Below are 22,935 nucleotides of genomic sequence, written 5' to 3'. Positions count from 1 at the left end.
CAGCTCCTCGGGGGGCTCTGGCTGCCCGGGCTGGCCCCGGCCCACGGCAGCAGCTCGGCTGCTCCTGCAGAGCAGCTGATCCCCTCCTGCTCCCGGGAACGGCCGGGCCCTGCTCCAGGGCCCCTCTGGCTGGATTCCTCCATGAGCAGATGATGCTGTGCCCAGGGCAGGAGCCTGTGTGCCAGGCTCGTGGGCAACTCCCGGTCACAGAAGCGAGGTTGGGAGGCACCACTGAAGCTCGCCTGGCTCAGCAGAGGGGCCCCTGAGCACAGCAGGATTGTGGCCAGATGGCTTCTGAGGATCTCCAGGGAGGTGACTCCACCACCTCTCTGGGCAGCTCTGTCACACGCAGGGCAAAGTCCTTCCCCTGCTCAGGTGGAATTTCCTGTGTTCAGTTTCTTCCCATTACCTCTGGTCCCATTGCATGGCCCCAGCCTCTGGCACTTAGATCTATCTATTATTATGGATATATGCTATACTATGTTGTCTGTCTTTATATTCATCTCTGCTCTTCCCCATGACCCAGCTCCCACAGCCTTTCCCCACAGGAGATCCTCCATCCCCTCATCATCCTCACAGCCCTGCACAGACCCCACGCCAGGAGCTCCAGTTCTGCTCCAGAGGAGCCCAGAAATGGACACAGCACGCCAGGGCTGAGGAAGGGGCAGGAGCTAGCTGATCCTGCCCCTGCACTTCAGCTCATTTAACACTTGAGGTTTGCTCCAGGCACTTTCTGGGTTGAGGTTTGTTTTTGTTTCCATCCCATTCCATCAGATTTGTGCAGTCCCAGCCCATGGCAGGTCCATGTGAGATTGCAGTACTGGGAACAGAGGACCTGGATCCTTCCTGCAGCAATGGAGCCAACAAGCTACTGGCAATCCCCAGTGCAGAATGGGTGGCTCCTGACTCTCAGCCCCCAGGGATTTTCTATCCCAAGATGAGTCTCACAAGTTCTGATGTGACTGGAAACCACTGGGGCATCAGCCAAGCCAAGGCCTCACTCCTGCTGTGGCAGGACAGGGCCTTAATCCTCATATCAATGTCACCACGTTGGTCACAAATCTCACTGGAGGCCAAGAGGAAGCAACAGCAGGGGCTGATTCCGGCCTCATTCAGACCAGAGCTCCCATTCTTCCAAGTGTTGAATTTTAGCTGCAATCATGATCCAAAAAATGAAACAATTAATGGAGATTTAACTGAGATAGTCTGAATTATTTTTTCCTGTAATTTCAGTGTTAGTGACAGCTGCTGTTGCAGAGCTGCCTTTCAAGGGGGTGGCATTAGGAATTCCCTACCTCCTTTAGTAAGGAGATTCCTCTTACCTCCACTGAAGATACATTATTCAGCCCTGGGGTAAATCCCTGCCTTGGTTTTGGGTCCATCCAAACCAGAACGGTCTTATGAAAGGACCATTTATAAAGCCAAAAATTTAACTTTGTTTTGAAAGTTTATTGGATCATCTTGACACAAAATCATTACAGCAGCTTGTGGTATGTTGTTTTCTTTTTCTTTTTTTTTTTTTTTTCCAGGGAATGTTGATAGCAAATAAATTTGTGAATGTAACACATCATACAGTTTCAAAATTCTAGAATCACTGCACAGGATTCTGTAAGAGACTCTACATGCTAAAGTGACAGTTTTCATCCATGAATTAAAAAACCCAAACACTAATTGAGGAACATTATCCTTTAAGACAATTTTAATATGTTCAGTTTCTAATACACAACTGGCTAACCAAGGGAGGCTGACCAAAACCAAACCCTCCACGTCGTGGCAGCATGGTCGGACACGGAACTGGGCCTGGCAAGGAACCCAGAGCACCAGAGCAGAGCCTTTGCCAAAACACCTCCTGTGGGAAGAGTGTAAAGAGCACGAGACACGCGTAAAGTACAGGACATCACCCAACAAATAAGATCAACACTTCATCCTGCTCCCTGCATGGGGGTGTGGTGTTTTAGGAGTGGTGGTGGTGCTGGAGATGTGCAGACCCAGCCAGCTCCTCCCTGGGCACTGTTTTGGAGCAATCAACTGCTCCTGACCTGTGCCCCAAGCAAAACCCTTCCACGGAGTTTTGCTCACTGGGTGCTGAACTGCAAGGAAAAAATTGGAGCAGGGGAATAAAAAATAAGGGATTTTGGAGAAGGACATCAACTGAGCATCTCTGCAGGACATCATGACATCTCTTTCCTGTCAGTGACTCCACGAGATTCCAATAGTGCAGAATGGGCACTTCCCAGACTCTCCCTTCTTCCCTCTAAAGTAACTGCTACAGTCCCAAATCTGCAGCTCCTCAGCCCCCTCCCCATCCTGCACCCCAGCAGGGAGAGCAGCTCCTCATGACCCCTCTCCTGCACCCTGGCAGGGAGTGCTCTGCCAAAGGGGCACTTGTGCTGCCAAATCTGCTCTCACTGCTGCAAGGGCAGGGCTGAGGGACACTGAGGGGACACAGAGACAGAATGACCCTGCTGGTTTCAGAGCCCAGAGGGAGGACATGGACCTGCACACAAAGGGCTGCACCCATGACTGTTTCTCTAATCTGGTAATGGTCAACCTCAGCTGGTGAGCAAAAGGATAAAAAAGCAGGAACAGACCCCTTTGGATTTCCAGTTTCTTGCTACAGCTTAACTGTTCAGGAATGTGAAATTGAAGTGGACTCATAAAACACATCAGCAGAGACAGCTCAAAGGGGAGAGGCCTGACAGACTCTGTGTGTGGGGCAGTGAGGGGAGCACAGACCCAAACAATAACACTTCCAGCCCATTTCATGCTTTCACACTCAACTCTTCCAGCTGTCACTAAAAGAAGGTTAAGGCTCAAGGCAACTACTATAAACACAAACTCAAACATCCCAGTTCCCACAGGGCTCCTTTGGATTAGCTCAAGGAGATGGAGGATATTTATATGCTGATCACAATAGATCTTGAGATAATAATAAATCATATATATATAAAAAAAAACAAAACAAAAAGAGGCCTTCTGGTCCAGCACCAGCCTCTGCTAGAAATATACATCAACTACAGCAGCCCTGAAGACATATTTCATGGCTAAGGATTAAGTCAACCTTCCCTGGCATAAGCACAAACAACAAACTGTGCTACTGTTGATAAAGTCCTGCTCAGTCGCCGTCCCACACAGATGAAGGTCATGGGATCATCATGAGCTGCTGAATAAATAGTGCCCACCCCTCCCTCCCTCCCTCCTCCAGTCATGTCACCAGGATCTCTTTGGGCTAGAAAGGGTTAACACCACAGTTTGTAAAAAGTTCTGAAAATAAAAAGGTAACATACAGCCTTAAAATGTCTAAACTGCAACCAATGGTGGAGTTAACTGAAAGCACGTGCCCCAGGGTAGTACATGCGTACGAGGGAGAAACTTAACACTTGGGTCTGCTCGTCTTTACACGTTGGGTGTGTTTCTGGTCGTTGGAATATTTTATAAGGAATATTCAGCACTTGGACAATGTCTCTTTCATCTCATCCAACAAGTTGCTAAGCAGGGTAGAATCATTACATTTCCCATCTATGGATACAGAGTTCTCTCCCTTGGGAAAGAAGAAAAAAAAAGAAAAAAATCATTAGCTCCTCTTCCAAGTGGGGATAAATGTGCTCCCAGCCAAACTCAGGGACTGGAAGAAGGCAGAGGAAGGCAGGGAAGGCTCCAGGTTTAGCTTCTCAGGGGTTACAGTGCTCTCACCTTTTTTACCAGTAGGCAGACATGATGGCCTTGGATAGAACGGCTGTACATGGATGCACACGAATCAACGCGTTCCACAACTGCAGAGAAACAGCAATTTCATTTCATTCCACTCCATTTTAATTCAAGCCCTGCTTCCCCTGCAGAGCAGCCCTTGCTCTGCCTGGCCTTGAGGAACAGAGGCTTCTACAGAGGGGAGGAGGAAGTCAGGGTTAAGATGTGCCTGCCTCCTCCTGGCTTCTCTCTGGGACGTTTCACAATAATGAGGTGAGTCATTTGTCTCCTAAGCCACAAATGTTCTGTGGCAAAAACACTGCTCAGAACGTAGATTTCTTCCCCAGAAATACTTCCAGTGAGGCAATGTCTAATGCAAACACCAGAGCATGATGAAACAGCCAGTTGTTTTGCTTCAGCCTGTACTTGTGTTTTAATTAATAAACCCAAACCTGAATAGCTGGGGCTCTCCATCACTGAAAGGAAGCACTGGGGAAGGAGTCTGAAGCCCTGCAGTTCAAACCCACCCTCCAGAGAACAGTTACAGCCTGAACTCCACAGCAGCTGCTCCCATGATAGCTGTCACATGCCTCACTGGGCTGCAGGAATTCCACAGGGACACAAGGAGAATTCATTTTGAAGAATACTGCATGCTTTGAGTGTTGCAAAACTGGAGAAAACTCTCCCAAATGTATTTAATCTGGACATCACCTGCTCCTGTGGTTGCTGAGCCCATGGAGTATTATGCTCACCAAGCACAGCAGAGATTTTAGAATATGAAATTCTGCAGAAGGTTCTGCACCAAGGAAGACTCACCTGAAAAATGATGATGAAAACAGATCTTTGCCAGTAGATGTTGGAAAGAAATGCTAATTCCATCTACTTTAATAGAACTCATGTGCAGATCTCCAGACTCTAGGAGCTTGGCAAAAGCATCACTGCAGAGCAGGAAGGAAAGTTAACGTTTTATTAGAAATGCAAGTGAAATCTGTCCCATCAGCCCCCTGAAACACGTCAGGATACAGAAGCTTAAGTGCTACCAAGCTCGAGGAAAATGGGTTTACAGCAAATATGGAAACCACACTCCAGAGTCCACTGGAACAACTTGTGCCCTCTTGCTGCCAGAGCTGCCTCTGCCAGCCTGCAGGGCACAGAGCTCCCTCTGCAGAGCCACTTGAAATCAGCCACTGGACATATCTGAACAGTCACCCCCTACAGAGACACTGCCCAAGCCCTCGGGAGCAGGCAGGGCTCGGCCCGCCGGGGGCAGCGGCGCGGGCACGGCTCGGCCCGCCGGGGGCGGTGGTGCGGGCACGGCTCGGCTCGGCCTGCCGGGGGCGGCGGTGCGGGCACTCACCTGTAGCAAGGCGTCGTGATCAAGTATGAAGCACAACTGAAGTGCAATTTGAAATCTAGTTTTTCATGGGTTGAACCTTCATCATTCTGCAACAGAGCAAAGGAGAGCAGGTGAGTGGGAGCCCTGGGGCAGCCACCCCCACCCACCACACAGGCACCAGTGAGGAGCTGAGGGCTGAGCCCCCTCTGAAATAGCCTGGCTGGGCCTGAAGGATCAGTGTGAGAACCATCCCACCACATCAGCCCACTCAAAGATTTGGGCAGCTGCGTTGATACATGCACCTACAACAGGTAAGGGACACACTGGGCTGCAGTTCTGCCTGCACTCTGCTGAAATAAACTAAGCAGACTGAGTTTAAACTAACACTTGGATATGTAGTTCATTATTTTCTGAGCAAAATAATAAATTAATAGTTCCCAGATTCTTAGGTACTAAAATAGGACTAGCATGCTATTTTTAAGAAACCCTTAAAATAGAGATAATGGCTGACTCACGAGTAGCCACAACTGTCTCCATTCATTTCCTTTGAGCTGCTCGTGCAGCTCTTCATTAATAACTGTACTGAAATAACATCAGAGACCCACACAGTCTTATCCAGCTCAATACCTATTAAACAATGCCTTCCGCTGACCTCACTCTTGGTCAGGGTTTCCACTCCTAATAACTGCATCTAATTCTCAGTTTTGTTTTGCAGCCTTGTACCAGGCTGCAGCGTCCAGCTGAGATCAGAGGGAGCAGACCCTGGTTCCCTCTCTGCCCTCCCCAGCAGATCAGTGTGATGATCTAGCTGACAATGTGGCACATGTTCCAGGCTGCCTTGCTCACACGCTGACAGGAATGACAATCTAGGACGTGCTGACGCAGGATTGGGGGCACTCTTTGCACAAGATGTCATGTGAAAATGTTCCTCACAGAAAGGGCTGGTGCAGCAGGGATGAAATGATGCCTAAAAAAAGCTCGAGAGCAGAGCTTCCCACCCGAGTCCGGCTCCCTGACGCAGTTCCCAAGGAAGCAGAGGCAGTTGAGAGCTGCACTTACTTTGACTATAAAGGACAGTGTTCCTTTTAACTTCTGAGCCATAACAATACTCTGAAGTGTAAACACAAACTGGGCTTCATTAGAGATTCCTAGTGTGAAGAGATGAGAGGAAAAAGTCAGGTCAGACAATGGTTTCCAGATCTAAGTAATGGTTAGAATAAAATGACTTATGTGCAGCCTATTTTTGAACCAAGTTGAAATTCTTTGAGTTGGAAGAGAGTTCTACACACAACTGCTGTGATGAGTCAACAATGTTACAGCACTTGGGTCTCTCAGAAGCAGCAATGGGAGCTGACATTTGATGGAGGTTATTGAGCAAGTGCCTGGGCAAAATGTCACAGTGTCACATATTTAAACTATTTGCATAACTGGAATTATATTATAAACATTTCAGAGTAGCTTTCAGAGCTAATTTGAATTCTAATGTTTCTATGTTTTGCTTTTAATATACAAGTCTGTGTTAAGAACTGCCATATACAGATTTAAAACCAAATCAAATACCCCACTGCTCTCCACGGGGGATTGAAAAGCACCCTGAGGCCACTCCAGCCCTCTGAGCTGTTCCAGGATTCAAATTAACTCCTTGGTGAAGGAAGGGAAATTCAGGGAAGTTCACTGATTTGACTGTACTACTGTGCTCTGTACAAAACCATTATCCTTCATTTCATTGCTTAATACTTCTGGAGGGCTCAGCTGCTCTCCTTGCACATCCTTATCGAAAACCTTCACTGCAAAAGGCCTCTGCCATTCAAACAGTGGGACAAGAGCTCCAGAATAAATCCAGAGTGGATTCTAATGCTTCACAAACCTACTACCTGGTTTTCTTTTAAATCTCATACCAAACACACAATGAATTTTGGATTTCTGTAGTCAAAGGTGTGCCAGGCTGCAGGCACCTGGAAAAGGAACTCAGACATTTGGACTCCCAGCCCTATATTAAGGCTTTGCTCTTGCTGTGCAGAACCACCTGCATTACAGCCATACTGGGAGAAGGCTTATCCTCTCCAGGGAACTGTGGGAAAGCCCAGCAACACCAGGCAGAGACGTTTTTTCTGGAAAACAGCAAGATGTTCAAGCAGCTCTTTCCACAGGAGGGCAGTGCAGGGCCAGCCACATTCCAAGAGCCCTGTGCAAAGCTGTGCATACCAGGGGGGAGCTGGAAGGGCACAGGTATCCCATCGTGTACTGATGATCCTTCTGGTCGGAGCATTTTAGTGTTGAGAGAGTCCAGGACATTCAGTTCCATGCTCTTAAGGAAGCTAGTGCTTTTGTTCTCAAAGATAACAGACACAGTAACTTGGCTGTCATTCTGGAGGTTTCCTTGAATATCATAGGTCTGCAAATGAAGGGGAAAATGTCATAGGAAGAGTCAAACTTCAAGAAACAGAACACAGCATGGGGATAAAACCAGGCTCAAAAGGCAGGTAATTTGGTATAGCTAGAAGATTACGGAAACACACTGGTGATCAGCTAAAGATTGGGAAAATATCAACTTAGAAATTAAAGTGGGCCACCCAAAGGAAGGAAATAGAGCTTGGTTATAGTTCTACCTTCTGGGACTGAAACAGTTCTTCAGTTATGTGATGACTACATAAAGTCACTCCACCATCCCAGGGCACCCCTCTCTCAGGGAACACAGAGACAACGTTCAGAAGGAACAGTCCAAACTCACCATTTTAATGTAGGGGTTTTCAGCAAGAAGGCGGTAACTGGACATGGGCTGAAAAACAAGAGAAGTCACAGTCACACCAGAACTGATGGCTTGAAAAGAGCTGTCACTGTCCTCCCTCCCAAGGAGCTGAGCTCTCCTTGTCCCCAGGCCTGGGCACAGCTACTCACTGGCAGTGGCTCATCCTCTAGTGTTCCATTCTGCACCGACTCCGGGGGCTCCTCCTCGCTGTGATGACTCTTCTTTTTGGATTTCTTTTTATCCTTTGATTTCTCTTCTTTCTCTTTCTTGTGCTTTTTTTTCTTATGCTTGGAGGATTTCTACCAAGAAGAATAAGAAACTACAACAAACCCTTAAAGAAACCCTTGATTTCTAGCTATGACCTCTCTACCACACTTCCAACTCTAGACTCTTGCTCTCTGCACTTCCTGGAGTGCACAAAGTTTCCCTTTACAGCAGAACCCAAACCAGAGCTACCATTCCTTAAATCCCAAAACTAACTCTTTGTGGAGTCCCAGCAAACCCTGCTCCTCACCCAGCTGCCCACACCTTATCCCAAAGTAACCTGGGAACAGCACAAGGCTGAATCTCTCCAGCTTTAACTGGGCCCTGTCCCTTGGCTCAGGGAACAGCCAAAGCTCTGAGCATGAGGTGGTCACAGCTCCTCAAGGATGCAATGCTTTCAGGCAGTCACTGCACTGAACAGATGCTGCTGGTGAATCCTGTGTGCTGCTTTTTAAGGAGTTTGAGACAGCAGGAGAATATGGCTGAAAGGTGACAGCAACTTCATAGAACCAGAGAACTGAGAAGATTGGAAAAGAACTTTAAGATCATCACGTCCAACCATCAGCCCAGTGCCACCACATCCACCACTAAAGTATGTCCACAAGTGCCACATCCACAGGTTTTCTGAACATTTCCAGGGACAGTGACTCCACCACTGCCCCGGGCAGCCTGTTCCAATGCCTGACAATCCTTTCCATTAAAAAACAGTAACAAAATCTTTCCCAATATCTAATCTAAGCCTCCCCTGGTGTAACTTGAGGCAACCTCCTCTTCACTTGAACCACTTACCTTTCCTTCATCCTCCTCCTCCTCATCTTGTTCTTCCCTTTCTTCTTTTTTTACCACTTGAGATTCAGCCACCACAGCAGTGCCCATTCCAGGCTCGCTCTGAGGAGATGAGCAGAAGGATTCTGACACTAATGGAAAGCAGCTGGAACAACCCAAATCCACACCAAAAGCAACTCAACAGTGACAACTCCTCACAACTGTTATTTCAGAAATGACATGAGGCTAACATGGTATCAAGGCTTTCATTTTATGCCTCTGAAACCCAGCAAATATGATCACCTGAGGACACGATTCAGAAGATTCCCTTCAAGGAATCCATCCCCTTTTATCTTTGTCTCTTCCTCTAGAATTTCCCATCAAAATTCATGAGAATTTTTTTCTTTCACACTCTGTCTCTCATGTCTATTAATATTGCTAGAGTCTACCTCATACTGGGAAATAAAACCATACAACTGTATAACATTATACTCATCAATAACAAAATCAACCAAGCCTGGAGCTGCATCTGTATTTCTATTTCTCTTCCTTGATCTGCACAGAATGAGCCTCAAGTCTCCCATTACAGCTCCCCTGAACTGGGCAGACACAGTATCTCTGCTCCCAGCAGGAAGTTGAGGAGATGAAGCTGATGTTCCCCTCTGTGCTGCAGCATGACACAGCACTCCTGCACAGCTCACAGGCAAGGAATAACCAGAGAAGTTTCTTCTGATGGGGGAAGATTCCTACCTGTGGCTGGGGCGTGGGAGCAGCTGGTGGAGCAGTGGAGAGCCAGAAATCCAAGTCTTCCCCCTGAATTTCAGGAGAAAAAAACTCCATTATCATTGTTTTTATATCTTTCGTAAAAATCAAATTAAAAACCCAACATCCCCTAACAACAATAGCAACAAAAGAAAACCAAAACAAAAAGATCACAAGAATGGAACATCTGCCTTATGAGGAAGGGCTGGGAGAGCTGGGGGTGTTCACCTGGAGAAGAGAAGCCTCCAGGGAGAGCTCAGAGCCCCTTGCAGGGCCTGAAGGGGCTCCAAAAAACCTAGAGAAAAACCTGGGGACAAGGGATAGAGGGACAGGACAAAGGGCAATGGCTTCCCACTGACAGAGGGATACTGAGAGGTGGGACACTGGGAAGGGATTCTTCCCTGTCAGGGTGGGGAGACCCTGGCACAGGATGCCCAGAGCAGTTGTGGCTACCCCTGGATCCCTGGCAGTGCCCAAGGCCAGGGTTCAGGTTGGATAGGGCTTGGAGCACCCTGGGATAGGGGAAGGGGTCGCTGCCTTGAGAGGGGTGGGACTGGATGAGCTTTAAGGTTCCTTTGAACCCAAACCAGTCTGGGATTCTGTGACTCTACAACAATTAAATCAAAACTTTAAGTTCCCATGGAAATGCAGCACTCCAGAGTGCTCCTCATGCACAGATGCTGTAACACATTCAGGAGCAAACACACCAAGAAGCTTCACTTTGAGCACTTCCAAAGCCAGGCCCAGCTGACAGCACCTGGCCAGCACCCCCACACCAGGGCATCCCTGGCATTCCAAGGACTGCAGTGCAGAGGGAATGTGCAGCTCTGCAGGGGGTTAACAGGAGGCTGCTTCAAATCCTGAGACCAAATGACAGCTATTGGCAGGGTTTACAATTGAAAGGTTCTGGAGCACATGGGAGACAGGATACACAACAAATGACACTCACAAAACTAGTTCCAGATATTTTGCTAAGGAGTTCCCCACTTGGAGAACAGACAAAATATCAGCAAACTCAGCTTCCACGTGAGCTCTGGCAGATCTGCTGTGTAGGCTACAGTAAGCTGAATTCTGCTAACTTAGGAGGCTAAGTAAGTATTATTTTTATTAACAGAAATCTTTAAATACCTGCTGCTACAGTAGTAAAAATTGAAGGAAATAGAGGGTGAATGCATTGAGCTGTTTGAACTGTCAAATGTGACTGTTCCTAGGCAACAAAGCAAACTCAGCAATAAATAACAGCAGGAGCTAAAATAATGCAAATCTTGGAGAATTACCTTTTTTACTTCTTCTTCCTCCTCCTCTACCACCTTTTTCTCTTTCTCTTTCTTCTTTCCTTTATCTCTCTCTTTATCTTTATGTTTCTTTTCCTTCTTTTTGGGTTTCTTGCTCTTCTTCTCTACTAGGGGAGCTTCCGAGTCTGGTGACTTCAAGGTCTCGACATTCCTGTGTCTCTGCACTGGCAGCTTCTCACTGTCTGCTAAGGGTCTTGGAAAAAAAGAGCCCATTACCTGCTGCAAACAGCCTCCCTCAGCCAGATAACCTGTCCAAGACAAGGTATGCTTTGTTCTTAGGGAGCTGGGCCCCAAGGCTAAAATCAGTGCATACTTCTATACCTGGGGTTTACTTATGCACTGCAGACATTGCCCTTGTGGGTTAGGAGGCAGAGGAAACAACTGGAAGGTGACTGAGAGCCAAGGTCTTGCTGTTTATCCCTTACAGGTGCCAGCTAGAGGCCTGCAGGCTGAGGAACACCCACAGAGGAACAGTTCCATGTTACGCTGTGTTTCCATGGAATCCCTCTCCAGGGAAAAGCAAGGATGTGGAACAGCATTTCCAGCAGAGTGGAAATTTGAGCAGTGGAATGCCAGCATGGCTCCAGCAGCCCTTGAAGGGTGTGGGGTTTGTTCTTTGATGAACAGATCGGTCGAATTGGGAATTGTTCTAATAATTTATATTTTGGAAGTTTGCACTATGAATTTCTACTCTACTACCACATTTTGTAAGTGAAATGTAACTTCAGACATCCATTTCCAAAAAGCACCAATAGCAGGTCATACTTACACTGCATCCTAAATCCACTACTTGGGAAAAAAAACCCCACAAAAATTCCTCTCATTCTTGTCAAACATTTCCAGAAACCAGCAAGAATTTCACTAACTGCATATTTTTCTATTTATTAACTTTTATTTAATGTTAATATTCACATTTGCACAGCAAACATCACTTCAGGAAAATTTCTAATGGCCTTAACTGCCTCAATTTTTAAGCTTATATTGCATTAAGACCCAGAACCAATTAATTTTTCACTTTCAGACACTAAGGGAAGACTGAACAGCAAACAGGCCCCATGTTTTACTACTTCAGATACACCTGTACAGGAACAGCATTGGTGCTGAAAGCCAGTGACAAAACAGACTCACAAATGTGAAAGTTGCTGATTTAACAGTTCCACCACCCTTCAAGGACTTGCACTGTCCAAAATCAACTAACCTGACAAAGATCAACACTCAGGAGATATTCTTACCTGGAAGGCTTCCCTGAAACCAGACTGCGTGTGAGCGTGACAGACAGAGCAGTGCAAGCACAGAAAGAAAGAGAGAGGACACAGACATGAGAAACCATGACAGGAGAGCACAGCACTCATGGCACAGGGGAGGGAATGGATGGAACAATCCACCAGCCCTGGATGCCTCCTGGAGCACAGCACCCAGGATCTGCTCTGCTGGGTGTGCCCAGCACTGCTAGGAATCACTATGCAAATACAGAGGCTACAGTCAGAAATTAACTTCCTCTTATACATTTGTTCCTGTAGACTTTAACTGGCCTCCCAAAAAAGGAACTTCCTCAGAAACTGTTTTATTCACTTTTCAAAAATGCTATGACACTTTTTCACAAGGTACTGAGGGGCCAAAGTGCTATGAATTGGAACTGCAAAGAAAGGCAGAGACTCAAGTACCAGAGGAAGAGAGAGATCCTACACACACCCACATGGGCCTGCACAGTCTTCTAAACTTTACAGGAGGCATCCCTGGACCATAAATCAGCAGTTATTTTTGGCATGGTGATTTTGTAAAAGAGCAACTAAAAAAAAAAAAATCCAACCCAATCTCCATGTGCAATACTGCACAGCCCAGGGCTCATGGCCATGTGGATGCAGGGGCTCAGTGCTGGCACTGGCACAGCCCCAGAGCTGGGTGGGGACCAGCCTGGTCACAGGTGTGACATGCAGCTCAGTCACATCAGAACAACACTTCACAACAGGGGGACCACACTGAAGGGCCACAGGGCAGAGGGGTGGGACAGACCGGATGTTTCTGGTCAGTGAGCACAACGCAGGCTTGCCATGGACACAGAGCTTCTGAGAGGGACAGATGGACACAGGTCACACTCAGTGCCAAAACAGGTGACAGCAGAGACAGTGGGACACCTCAGAGTAACCCACACCTGATCCAGTGACACTGTCTGTGCTTCCAGACTCCTTCAGTCACACTCATACTACATTTAGTGACTCTCCTGCCCCTCCCAAACCTCTCTCATACTCAGGAGCTGAGATTTTATCATCCAGCTGCAGTGGGAGCCAAAGCTGGATGAGCACCTGAGGTTTCATCAAAGCCATGGGGAGAGACTTCAGCCTTTTCCCCTCGTGGCCTGGACTGCCTTTGCCTGCTCAGCCCCAGCCCTGTCCTCAGGCACTCTGTCATCAACTCAGTGAACTCACACAGAAAACTGCACTTACTTATCCAGGTCTATGTCAAGTGCCTTATAGGGATCATTGGGATCTTTGTCATCTTCATCACTGGGCAAAGCATTCTGCAGGAGAGACACAGAGACATCCACTGAGGCAGCAAACCACTGGCAGTTTTCAAACTCAAGCTTAACACCATCCAAATTAAAGTTTTTTTTTGAGTCTGTGAGCCCTGCAGCAGGCCAGCTGCAGTCAGGCACAGTAAGTTATGGGAACAATGCACTTCAATGCAGCATCCAGTTTCAAGATTAATTTGGAACAGAAACCCCTTCTTCATAAACAGCAGGATTTGAATTGCTGCTGTTTGGTTTTGATTAAAGGAAATTTTAGAAACAAATACAGATGACATCATTAGCATCTGCAATTAATTATCATCAGCTGCAAAGCTGCTGACTAGACAGCAAGTTACTGTCAAAGTGAAGCAGCAGAGCATAATAAATGCAATTTGGACAGTGTTACTTTTAGAGCAGGGATGAACATTGTTTTGTTGGTTTTGACTTTTTTAATAGCTTCGGTGGCAATTTTTGTCTTTTTGTTTAAAAAAAAAAAAAGACAGTAATTTCTTCCCCTGCAAAGAATAGCCTGAGATGATCTCAGTCATTTCTGAAACAGTTCTGGAACTGCCACATCACAGACTGGCTGCAGTTGTGGGGCAAAAATCTCTCAAGAGCTGCACACAGATAAATCCCAGACCCCAAGCACAGGAACTGACCTCTGGCATCTCCTCTGTGATGATGTCGACGTGGTGAGCTGGAGCAATGTCCTCCTCACTCTCTGTGTGCAGGGAGTTGTGGCGATGGTGTTTCCCTCTCTTCTCCTTTTTCTGTTTTTTCTTTTTCTTGTCTTTCTCCAGTTTCTGTTTATGCCTTCGCTCTTCTTCCAATTTCACATACTGGTCTGACATGGGCATTCCTGGGGGAAAACCAAGCTGCTTTCAGGTACAGAGCACGTGGACTGAGCACTGAAACACCACATCAGGAGTGTGCCCTGCTCCTGCTTCCAGCTTCCCAGAGGCAGCCAGATCCACACCTCTCTGTGCTTCCACATCACCCCACACAGCCCCCCAAGCACCAGCTTTACTGTCCACTCCATCTTGCCAGAAACAGGACAGAGTTCAATCCTGCTCTCTGATTCCTGGCTACATTATTGCATTACAAGGAGCATCCAAACATTGAGATTTTAAAGAGAATTGGTGACACTGCTGCTGAACTTGCAATGAAAGGCACGTTATCAACAGCTTTTCAGTGCTGTATCCAACCACTCCTTAGATACACAACTACTTTTGATAATTCAAAACAAGATATTCAAACAGTATCTCTACCATTAGATTCTATTTCAAGTCTCCTCCATCAGACCTCTAAGACATTTTCAAGGTGACTGCTCCCACACAGAACAGTGGTTCCTCTACATGTTACAGACCTGGATGCATGACATTCCTAATCACAGAACTATTTCTAATATTATCTTAAAAGGACCTCAGACAGCAAAGTACTATTTTCAAATGTAAATTAAGGAGATATATTTGAGACTCTAATGAAAGTGTGTTCCTTGCCCTTCAAAATCTCAGGTGGAAGACCTAAGAAGGAATTATGACTTTTGCTAAACTGAATTTAATTAATTTTAAAAGATTTGCTGTGCTTACCTGGAACTTTTAATGGGACAGAAAGGTCGATCTGGACCACAGGAATATGTTCCACCCCTGGAGTGTCTTGGTATCGCTGGGAAAAGAAAGATTTGTTACTTTCTGAGCACTGCCAGCACAAATTTCTGTAAATAGGCATATTGCAAAACATCAAGCAGCTCAATCCCTTAAGTGAACATTTTAAAATATAGGAATAGAACAGCTTGTTAATAATTCTGTGTGGTAGCAGAGTGTGTTTTAAAGCCAGATGATAACCATTATAAAAGATCCTTCTCTTAGCTACAATTTTTTAACCCCACTACTGCCCTGAATAATTATTGCAGCTCTCTGAAGAATTTTTGGTTTGTTTTATTGCTAATAACTTGCCACTTCAGAAAATAAATTTGGAGACTGGAGTTGAGGAACATGGGGCAGTCCTTCAGATATAGAGAGATACAGAGGGAATAAAGGAAGTTCTTTCCCTGAAAAAGGTGTTCAGAGACCACAACAACTTTCTGATCCACAAAACACAGTGTGTGTTCCAGGGTCACCCTCTGCAGGGCTCTGAGTGAGGGGCCTGGGGATGTGAATGCTGCCATCACTCAGGGCTGGGACAAACTGCACAGACTCTCTCATAGGCTGCCCTCTCTCACAGGCTGCCCTGGGGGTACCAGGTCACTCAGGAGATTCTCAGCACAAACAGGAGTTATAAAAACAGTTGTAGGCAGCCACTCCAGTCCAGGCATTATGAAGTAGCCAGAACTGCAGGGGAAATATCAGAAGGTCCCAGAGGAGGTTGCAGCTCTGATATTCAGGGATCCTTCACACAGTGACAGCACAGTCCAGTGAGATATTGCAATGCAGACTCACCTTCTGAGGGGAAGGAGAGCTTTTAATATAAAATGGGTTGTTTGCCTGTTCTTGTTTCCGGGCTTCTCGACGCTAAAAGCAAAAGAGGATTTGCAGTTACAATGTTTGTTTGTAAGCAAAGAGACAAAAGACACTGAAGTGCAAAACAAAAGCTCCCTGCATTTTTGGAACAATACATAAGTACTGTGAAAAGACTAGAGCTCAGCAGCTTGTGTATGATAAAGCAGTTCTGAGTAACCAGACATACTAGAATAGAACTGCAGGTTCTTCCCACCCTGGAAGAGTTCAAGGCCAGGTTGGAAAGGGCTTGGAGCAATCAGGGATAGTGGAAGGTGTCCACTACCCCCATCAGAAGGTGGAATAGGATGAGCTTTAAGGTCTCCCCTGTCCCAAGCCACTGTATATGATACTATAACTAATATTCCTTAGAACACCCTTCTTTCCTTTTTAATTATAGATTAGAGATAAAACCTTCCCAGACATCACTTTTTGATGGCAATTGGAATGCTTCTGTTTTCATTTCTGCAAGGAGAGGAAGAAGTGAAGATTCACATAACAGCAAGTTCTCTCTGTGATAGCAAAGAGGTGAGAGGCAGGAAAGGTGGGATCACTGCTGAGCACAATATGTTACAGTCATTGACAGAAGCTGCTCAAGGCCATAAGCATCAGCTCACATCAGTGCTCAGCTTTCCTGAGCTATGGAGGGCAGAAAGGCTCCCTGGCTACATGGAGATTCCACAGCAACCCCCCACTGCTCCAGTATCATTTAGATTACTACCAAATTATGTAGGGAAAAGTATTTTAACATTCACTCACTCTGGCCAGTTCCTCTTCATCTATTTCTGGCTGTCTGTGTCTGGAATGCCTTTGTTCCTCCTCATGAAATATTGTTTTGGGCTTTTCATCTTCAGACTCGCTGTCTGATGGAGGCTCATTGATCCAGGCATCAAGGTCCAGGCTGGGAAGAATTGCAACAAATAAACAGCTTGACTCACTAACCCCAAATATTTCAGTACCTCATCATACACTTTGCTTTGTTATTCAAAGTTTAAATAAAGGTTTGGGAGAGAGAAGGAACTTTACCCCTCTGGAACAGGGACTTTCTTCTGTGCTTTAGGAGCCACAGGGTTCAGCTCACCAGCAAACAGGGCTATCACTTCCTCAGCTACAGGAACTTCTTTTACTTGTAGCTTCTGAATGTATTTTATCAGCTGCAAGATGCAAGAAGCCTAAAAAAAATGCAAAGTGGTTTCAGAGTAATATTTAACAAGCTGAACCAAACAAATCAACTGAAGTCAACAGAAGGTGTTTTACTCCATTAAGGGACTTAAGAGGAGCAGCATAAACTGCAGGTTTAGAGCAAATGTAAAAAAAACATATTAAGCTTCTCTTTTAGCTGGGTCCTTTTTGTGCCCTTAAGTGCCTGAATAATCTTAAAATTAAATTGTTTTGAGTGAAGATCTTGCTGGCAACCTTCAGACATGACATCAAACTGCAATAAGATCTGGGCTTTGTCACTGATAACAGCTTACAGAAAATGTGCACAGCTACAGAGAACCACAGCCCTGTTCCAAGGCTCCCCATGATAAATCCCAAAGTCATTTCATTCTCTTACCCTCTCCTGAACCTCCAGATCTGCACTCTGCACAAACTGAGGCAGGCGCTCGATCATCAGCTGTGTAATTTCCTGAGCTGCTTCCTTTTCCCCAGCCTGCTCCTTCTGCTGCAGGATGGATGCATAGAGCTTCACCATGTTCTGCACGTAAACAGCCTGGATGTGGCCTGGCAGGGTTGTAACTTTGGGCCTCAGCATTGCTTCCAGGGTTTGGTTTGCTTCCTCAAGGTGTCTGTAAGGGCAGAATACACAGGTGAAAGGCAAGCAAAAATAAAATCCAACAGGCAGTGCTTAGTACACAAAGGAATATAGATGACAGCACTTGGTTTTAAGACCTCATGCTCTTACTCAAAATTATCTGCTCACAAAAAAGGGACTGGACTATTACAAACTGAAAGCTAAGTTGTTTCTAAGTAAAAATGTGATAACACTGGAAAAGAGAAGAGTATATTTTCTTACTTCTTCACATGCAGTTTTCTTTGTAATACTTTTTTTCTTTTTTAAAGGAAATAAAGACTGAGCTGTATCACATCTACAGTGTGAATTTAAACTGGAGCCAGTGTTCAGAATGGCAATTAGAAGGATACACCAAACTAGCCAGTAAGAGGAGACTCCAGTAGCACACCTGTCCAATCTACCAGAATAAAAGCTGGGTAACAGCTATATCTGCACAAGCAAGAGACAAGAACACCTGCTGAAGCTAAAAAAACATACTGGTACAAGAACACTGAAAATTGTGCTACTGTGGGCACCGAAAAATTTTGTGCAAAAAGATGACAACTTTTAATTTCCAGGAAGATAGTGCTCTGCAAAAACCTTTCAACAATGGCAAAATAGGGAGGAGAGAAAGAACTAATTCAAACATGGTGGTTGCACATGTTCATGATTAAGGAGTTCCTTCAATGTCTTAAGATGCAACAGCTTATACCTACAATATCAGAAGGATCCAAAGCTGTTGGAGAGTGCCCAAAGGAGGGACACGGAGCTGGGGAAGGCTCTGAGGAGCGGCTGAGGGCACTTGGCTCGTTCAGCTGGAGCACAGGAGACTGAGGGGAGGCTCCTCGGGGGCTGCAGCTCCTCCCCAGGGGAGGCAGAGGGGCAGGGGCTGAGCTCTGCTCTGGGACAGGGACAGGAGGCCAGGAAGGGCTGGAGCTGTGCCAGGGCTTGGCATGGAGCTCAGGGAAAGGTTCTTGCCCCCGAGGGTGCTGGCACTGCCCAGGCTGCCCAGGGAATGGTCCCGGCCCCAAGGCTGCCAGAGCTGCAGGAGCGTTTGGACAGCGCTGCCAGGGTGCTCAGGGTGGGCTTGTTGGGGTGGCTGGGCAGGGACAGGGGTTAAACTCCATGATCCCTGTGGGTCCCTTCTGACTCAGGATATTCCAGGATTTATGATTCACTACTACGGCTTTGTGAGTGGGCAAGACTGGAGAGACAGAAAAAAATTATCAGATAGTTAAAAATGTCTTGGCTAGAAAGAGCTGAGGAGTCAATAGTGTGATGGAACAAGAGACAAACAATCACTTCGGTGGCATTAAGGTACATACTCTGAACCCTCTCTCAAAACCACATTTCAGTGACCAAAAGCTTTGCCCAAAAGCTGCCCCTCAGAGCCCACCAGACTCTGTGTGCACTTACTCAGAGAACTCCCCGCAGATCCAGGCAGCAGCATAGAGCACCTCACAGATGCCGTTCCTCTGGGTGTTGCTGGCGATGAGGTGGGCGTTGTCCAGCAGCATGGCCATCTGGGACACCGCGAACTTGCGGATGGCTTTCACCCTGATGGCCACATCCAACATCTGCGCTGCGATCAGGTGCCCGTGCCTCGTGCCCTCCAGCCGGGTCAGCTCCACCAGGATGCTTATGTACCTATGGGAAGGGATGGCTGGGAATCAGAGCACAGCCCTGCACTACCTCTGTGATGAGCCCCAAGCTGGCAGCTGAAAGCACTGACCATTCGAAGTTGGTGATGTACTGATAATTGGACTGGCTGCAGATGTCTATGATTTTGGTCAGCAGCTCATCTCGGTATGTCGTCCCTTCGGCTTTATCCACGTGAATCATCAGTTTCTTCACAATCTCCATCAAGTTCTTCTTGGAGACCTGTTAAAGAGGTGGTGAAGGGTTCATCCACTTTCCTACACAGCCAAGGCCTTCCAGTCCCAGTAAAGCTGCTGCTGGCTCTTTGCTGGACTCATAGCATGTTCACAAGAAACTAGAACCATTTCTGTGGGCCCCAATTCAAAAATGAATAATATTGTTTAATACTGTTCAGTGTTTTTGTTGAAGAAGAGCCAGCACAAGTTACAAGGTGTTTAAGAAAAGACTGGATGTGGCACTTAGTGCCATGGCCTGGCAAGGGGTGTTAGGCCCTAAGTTGGATTTGGTGATCTCCAAGGCTTTTTCCAACCCAGCTAATTCTGTGATGACCTTTCTGTGGGAAAGCTGAGCATCAGAATTACTATCAGCAATACTGAAATCCAAGAGAAAGCCAATCTTCTACTGCCAGATTACAAAGTTTAAGAGTTTAAAACATCTTTGCTTATAAAGGAAACAAATTTAGGAGTCATTGACATCCAATGGAATTGATTTCAAAACAGGTGATTTCCAACAGAGCCTGAACTGAGAAACTCCATCCAGTCTAAATCAGAATTTTTAAAGCCCTCATGCTGAGCCAGATATTTTACTTGTCCTAAGTGCCAGAAAAGATATGGGAGCTGTTATCAAAAGTCTGCTGTGGAGTGGGCAGAGAAAGTTGCATGTTCTCCTTACACATCACCTTCCTAAAGAGTCAGTGGGGCTGCTGAGGAAATAAATGCAGGAACGTACCATGCCATAGAGGAGATCTAGAGCTCTGAGTCGGATGGACTCATCTTTGTCATCCAAACATTGGAGAATGAGATCCTTGTGAGACTGAACTGACTTAGGGTGCGTTTTCAGGATTTTGGACATAGCTAAGAGGCCCAGGTACTTCACTGTGAAAGACAAAATAAAACTTCTTTCCAAATATAGAAACACTGTTTTGGGCTGAGCATGAAATCTTAAAGCTAAAAATTCCCCAGTATTCTTTTCAGTCACTAAAGTAAGTCAACACTCTTGCATTTTACTATTATGCTCACTCTGCTGAAAATAGCTGTCACTGCTTTCCAAGCAGCCAATCTATAAAAAGGGAAATCCCAGAGCACGGAAAGAACTGTTTTAGATTTACAAGACCACAAAGAGCAGTAATAATTGCTGTCATTTGTTCTTAAAAATATTATTATAAAGAACTGCTCACCATCAAAAATTATTTCCATATTTTTAAACCCCCTGGCAACTGTTCACAGCACATCAGGCACTACAACCCCTCTGAGGCTGCTGCAGCATCTCCCCAGTGCTTGGGGGCCAACAGCTCCATGAAGACAAGCACCATACTTACAGTTCTGGTCAGAATCTTCTATCAATATCCTCAACTTCTGCACACAAAGCTGGAAAAAATGACCACACCCTGTTTATTACAGGTCTTAATTAAAAGTAAGTCCTCATGAAGTTTACTCAATACACAAGGAAGTATCTGACCAAGACCTGAGGTCTCCAGGGTTTTGTTGCATTAAGAGGCTTCCAAACAAAAGGAACCTCTGTATGACTGTATTGATAGCAGGAGAGGAATAAAGAGTTGGGAAAACTCTCAAACTCTGCATTTTAGAATTAAGTAGGAGAATTTATATAGGGAATGCTTCAATCTGCAGGATTGCACAGTGAGAGCACTTCAGGGAGCTACTGCTGTAAATTCTGGCAAAGGAACACAATCCCATTTTCCCTGGCCCTTGGGATCCCACAGCAGAGCAGAACAAACAAGCCCTAAACCCAGGGTCCCACCTGGATGCTGGCGCTGTGGTTGGGCATCCCCGAGGACAGAGAGATCAGAACTGAAACAGAAGCACAAATTCCAGTCAGTATTTCTGTGCTGGGAGTGACTGCAACAACAACACCCAACAGCCCACAGCCAGCTCAGCTCTCAGGGAAAGGTGCTAGATTATTGTTTGTCTGTTTGCCTGGACTTTTGGGGGTCTGGGGGAAGAAGAGAAGGTTGTGACATAAACTTATAATTTCATATACTGTAACAGTAATAATAAGAGGGCACGAAAAAAAGCATAAAGGTGGAAAAAGCTGCAACAGCCAGGTCAAAGCTGCTCTTTTTTGTTCTCACTAGGGTTTATTTCACTGACATCACACAGCAGTCAAGGCTGTTAATATGTCAGCAGCTACTGTACAGCTGAATTTTTAATTGTGCACTTTCCTAATGCAATGGGATGCAGCAACAGATCCTGGAGTTTAATGTGATTAGACTGCAGCTTTAATCAAGCCAGCCATTGTTGATTACATGGGACACTTGAAAGCTCTGGCAGCACACAGCCCCAGTGCAGGAAAGGTGGGCTCACCTGGGAGCTGCTGCTGGCACAGCACAGCCAAGCCAAGCCCAGCTGTGCCTGAGCAGGTGCCATGTGCTGCCCTCAGACCCTGCAGGTAAGCTGAGCTGGACACTGTCACCTCCAGAGCTGGCAGGTGCCAGGTGCTCCTCTGGTGTTTCAGGGCTCGTTTGCTGGCTCTGAGTTTGACATCACCATCCCTGAGGTATCCTGGGTGGGTGAATTCCCCTTCCACCCACAGGATGACCCCACTGGATCTCAGTGAAGGCCACTCTCACCACACAATGGAATTCCCCTCTGTGTTATTCTGCCTCCCATCATGACACCTCATTTCCCTGAAGGAATACACAGTGAGTGACAGATCTCTCTTCCCTCTCTGAACTGACCCAGCACAGCAAGTTCTGCACCATTATCCCAAGAACCCACAGGAGACAGACAGACCAACTGTGAATGTCAATAACCCTCTGCTCCACACTTTGATATTGCAGCCAAGCCTGAGCTGCAATACTGTGTTATCCTTTTCTGCCTTTGTTTTCTCTCACCCTTCCAGTTATGGAGTTCATCTCCCTTCCCCAGAAACTGAAACTGCCAATCAGTAATTCCAATTGCCTCCTCTAAGGAATTACACCCCATTCTTAAACTGCAAAGTTGCAAAATTTAAAAAAAAAAAAAAAAAGTCTGATCCATCATCACATAAGAAAACTTGGCAAGACACATCACTTGTTTTAATTCTATTGCTGCTGGTACATTTTGTAGTTGTAGCAACATTTAGGATCTGGCATATAAATAATCTCATTGTCTGTACCTGCCTTCAGCAAACACAACACAGCTGCAGCGACTGTGCCTCACCCACTGACAACAAAGGATTTCAGCCCCACAGTAACACAAAGTTTGCCAGGAGACTCATTGCATTTTAGAATACATTAAGTTAAAGAAAAAAAGGTTTACAGATGGTGTCAGTTGATGACAAAGTTCATCACGTTTTTTTTTTCTAGGTTCCAAGTTTCAGTTCTCACCTGCTATTACTGTGTTCACACATTCATATAAGAGAGACATGGCTGAGGTGCTGAAAAAGAAATCAGGTATATTAAATAAGGAATGAACCAGCACATTTT

General features: G+C 46.0%; 1 protein-coding gene across 3 annotated transcripts in view; it reads right to left on the bottom strand.

The window, feature by feature from the left end:
- Positions 1-1,434: 1,434 nt before the first annotated feature.
- AP3D1 (adaptor related protein complex 3 subunit delta 1) overlaps positions 1,435-22,935 on the bottom strand; it is a 42,712-nt gene continuing 21,211 nt past the window's right edge. Inside the window, exons 9-33 of one of the 3 annotated variants that reach the window (XR_005954038.1) lie at positions 22,837-22,886; positions 21,270-21,319; positions 20,830-20,878; positions 20,241-20,386; positions 19,366-19,514; positions 19,050-19,280; positions 17,418-17,649; positions 16,886-17,031; positions 16,619-16,760; positions 15,803-15,874; positions 14,954-15,029; positions 14,024-14,223; positions 13,303-13,376; positions 10,841-11,051; positions 9,552-9,614; positions 8,826-8,924; positions 7,922-8,071; positions 7,755-7,802; positions 7,229-7,418; positions 6,083-6,171; positions 5,045-5,130; positions 4,504-4,625; positions 3,694-3,773; positions 3,288-3,541; positions 1,435-1,849 (exon numbers count right to left, since the gene is read on the bottom strand). Coding sequence is in view for 1 of the 3 variants with exons in the window: in XM_041423457.1 (XP_041279391.1) it covers positions 3,446-3,541; positions 3,694-3,773; positions 4,504-4,625; positions 5,045-5,130; positions 6,083-6,171; positions 7,229-7,418; positions 7,755-7,802; positions 7,922-8,071; positions 8,826-8,924; positions 9,552-9,614; positions 10,841-11,051; positions 13,303-13,376; positions 14,024-14,223; positions 14,954-15,029; positions 15,803-15,874; positions 16,619-16,760; positions 16,886-17,031; positions 17,418-17,649; positions 19,050-19,280; positions 19,366-19,514; positions 20,241-20,386; positions 20,830-20,878; positions 21,270-21,319; positions 22,837-22,886 (2,851 nt within the window). In the remaining 2 variants the exon portion in view is untranslated. Of the gene's footprint in view, positions 3,542-3,693; positions 3,774-4,503; positions 4,626-5,044; positions 5,131-6,082; positions 6,172-7,228; positions 7,419-7,754; positions 7,803-7,921; positions 8,092-8,825; positions 8,925-9,551; positions 9,615-10,840; positions 11,052-13,302; positions 13,377-14,023; positions 14,224-14,953; positions 15,030-15,802; positions 15,875-16,618; positions 16,761-16,885; positions 17,032-17,417; positions 17,650-19,049; positions 19,281-19,365; positions 19,515-20,240; positions 20,387-20,829; positions 20,879-21,269; positions 21,320-22,836; positions 22,887-22,935 lie in introns of those variants that run through there. The other 2 variants (XM_041423457.1, XR_005954040.1) reach the window with 2 other exon arrangements.

The sequence above is a fragment of the Onychostruthus taczanowskii genome, unplaced genomic scaffold (assembly GCF_017590055.1).
Source record: "Onychostruthus taczanowskii isolate IOZ18803 unplaced genomic scaffold, ASM1759005v1 scaffold110, whole genome shotgun sequence".
NCBI lineage: Eukaryota > Metazoa > Chordata > Aves > Passeriformes > Passeridae > Onychostruthus > Onychostruthus taczanowskii.
This window is presented reverse-complemented; position numbering and strand designations above follow the sequence as displayed.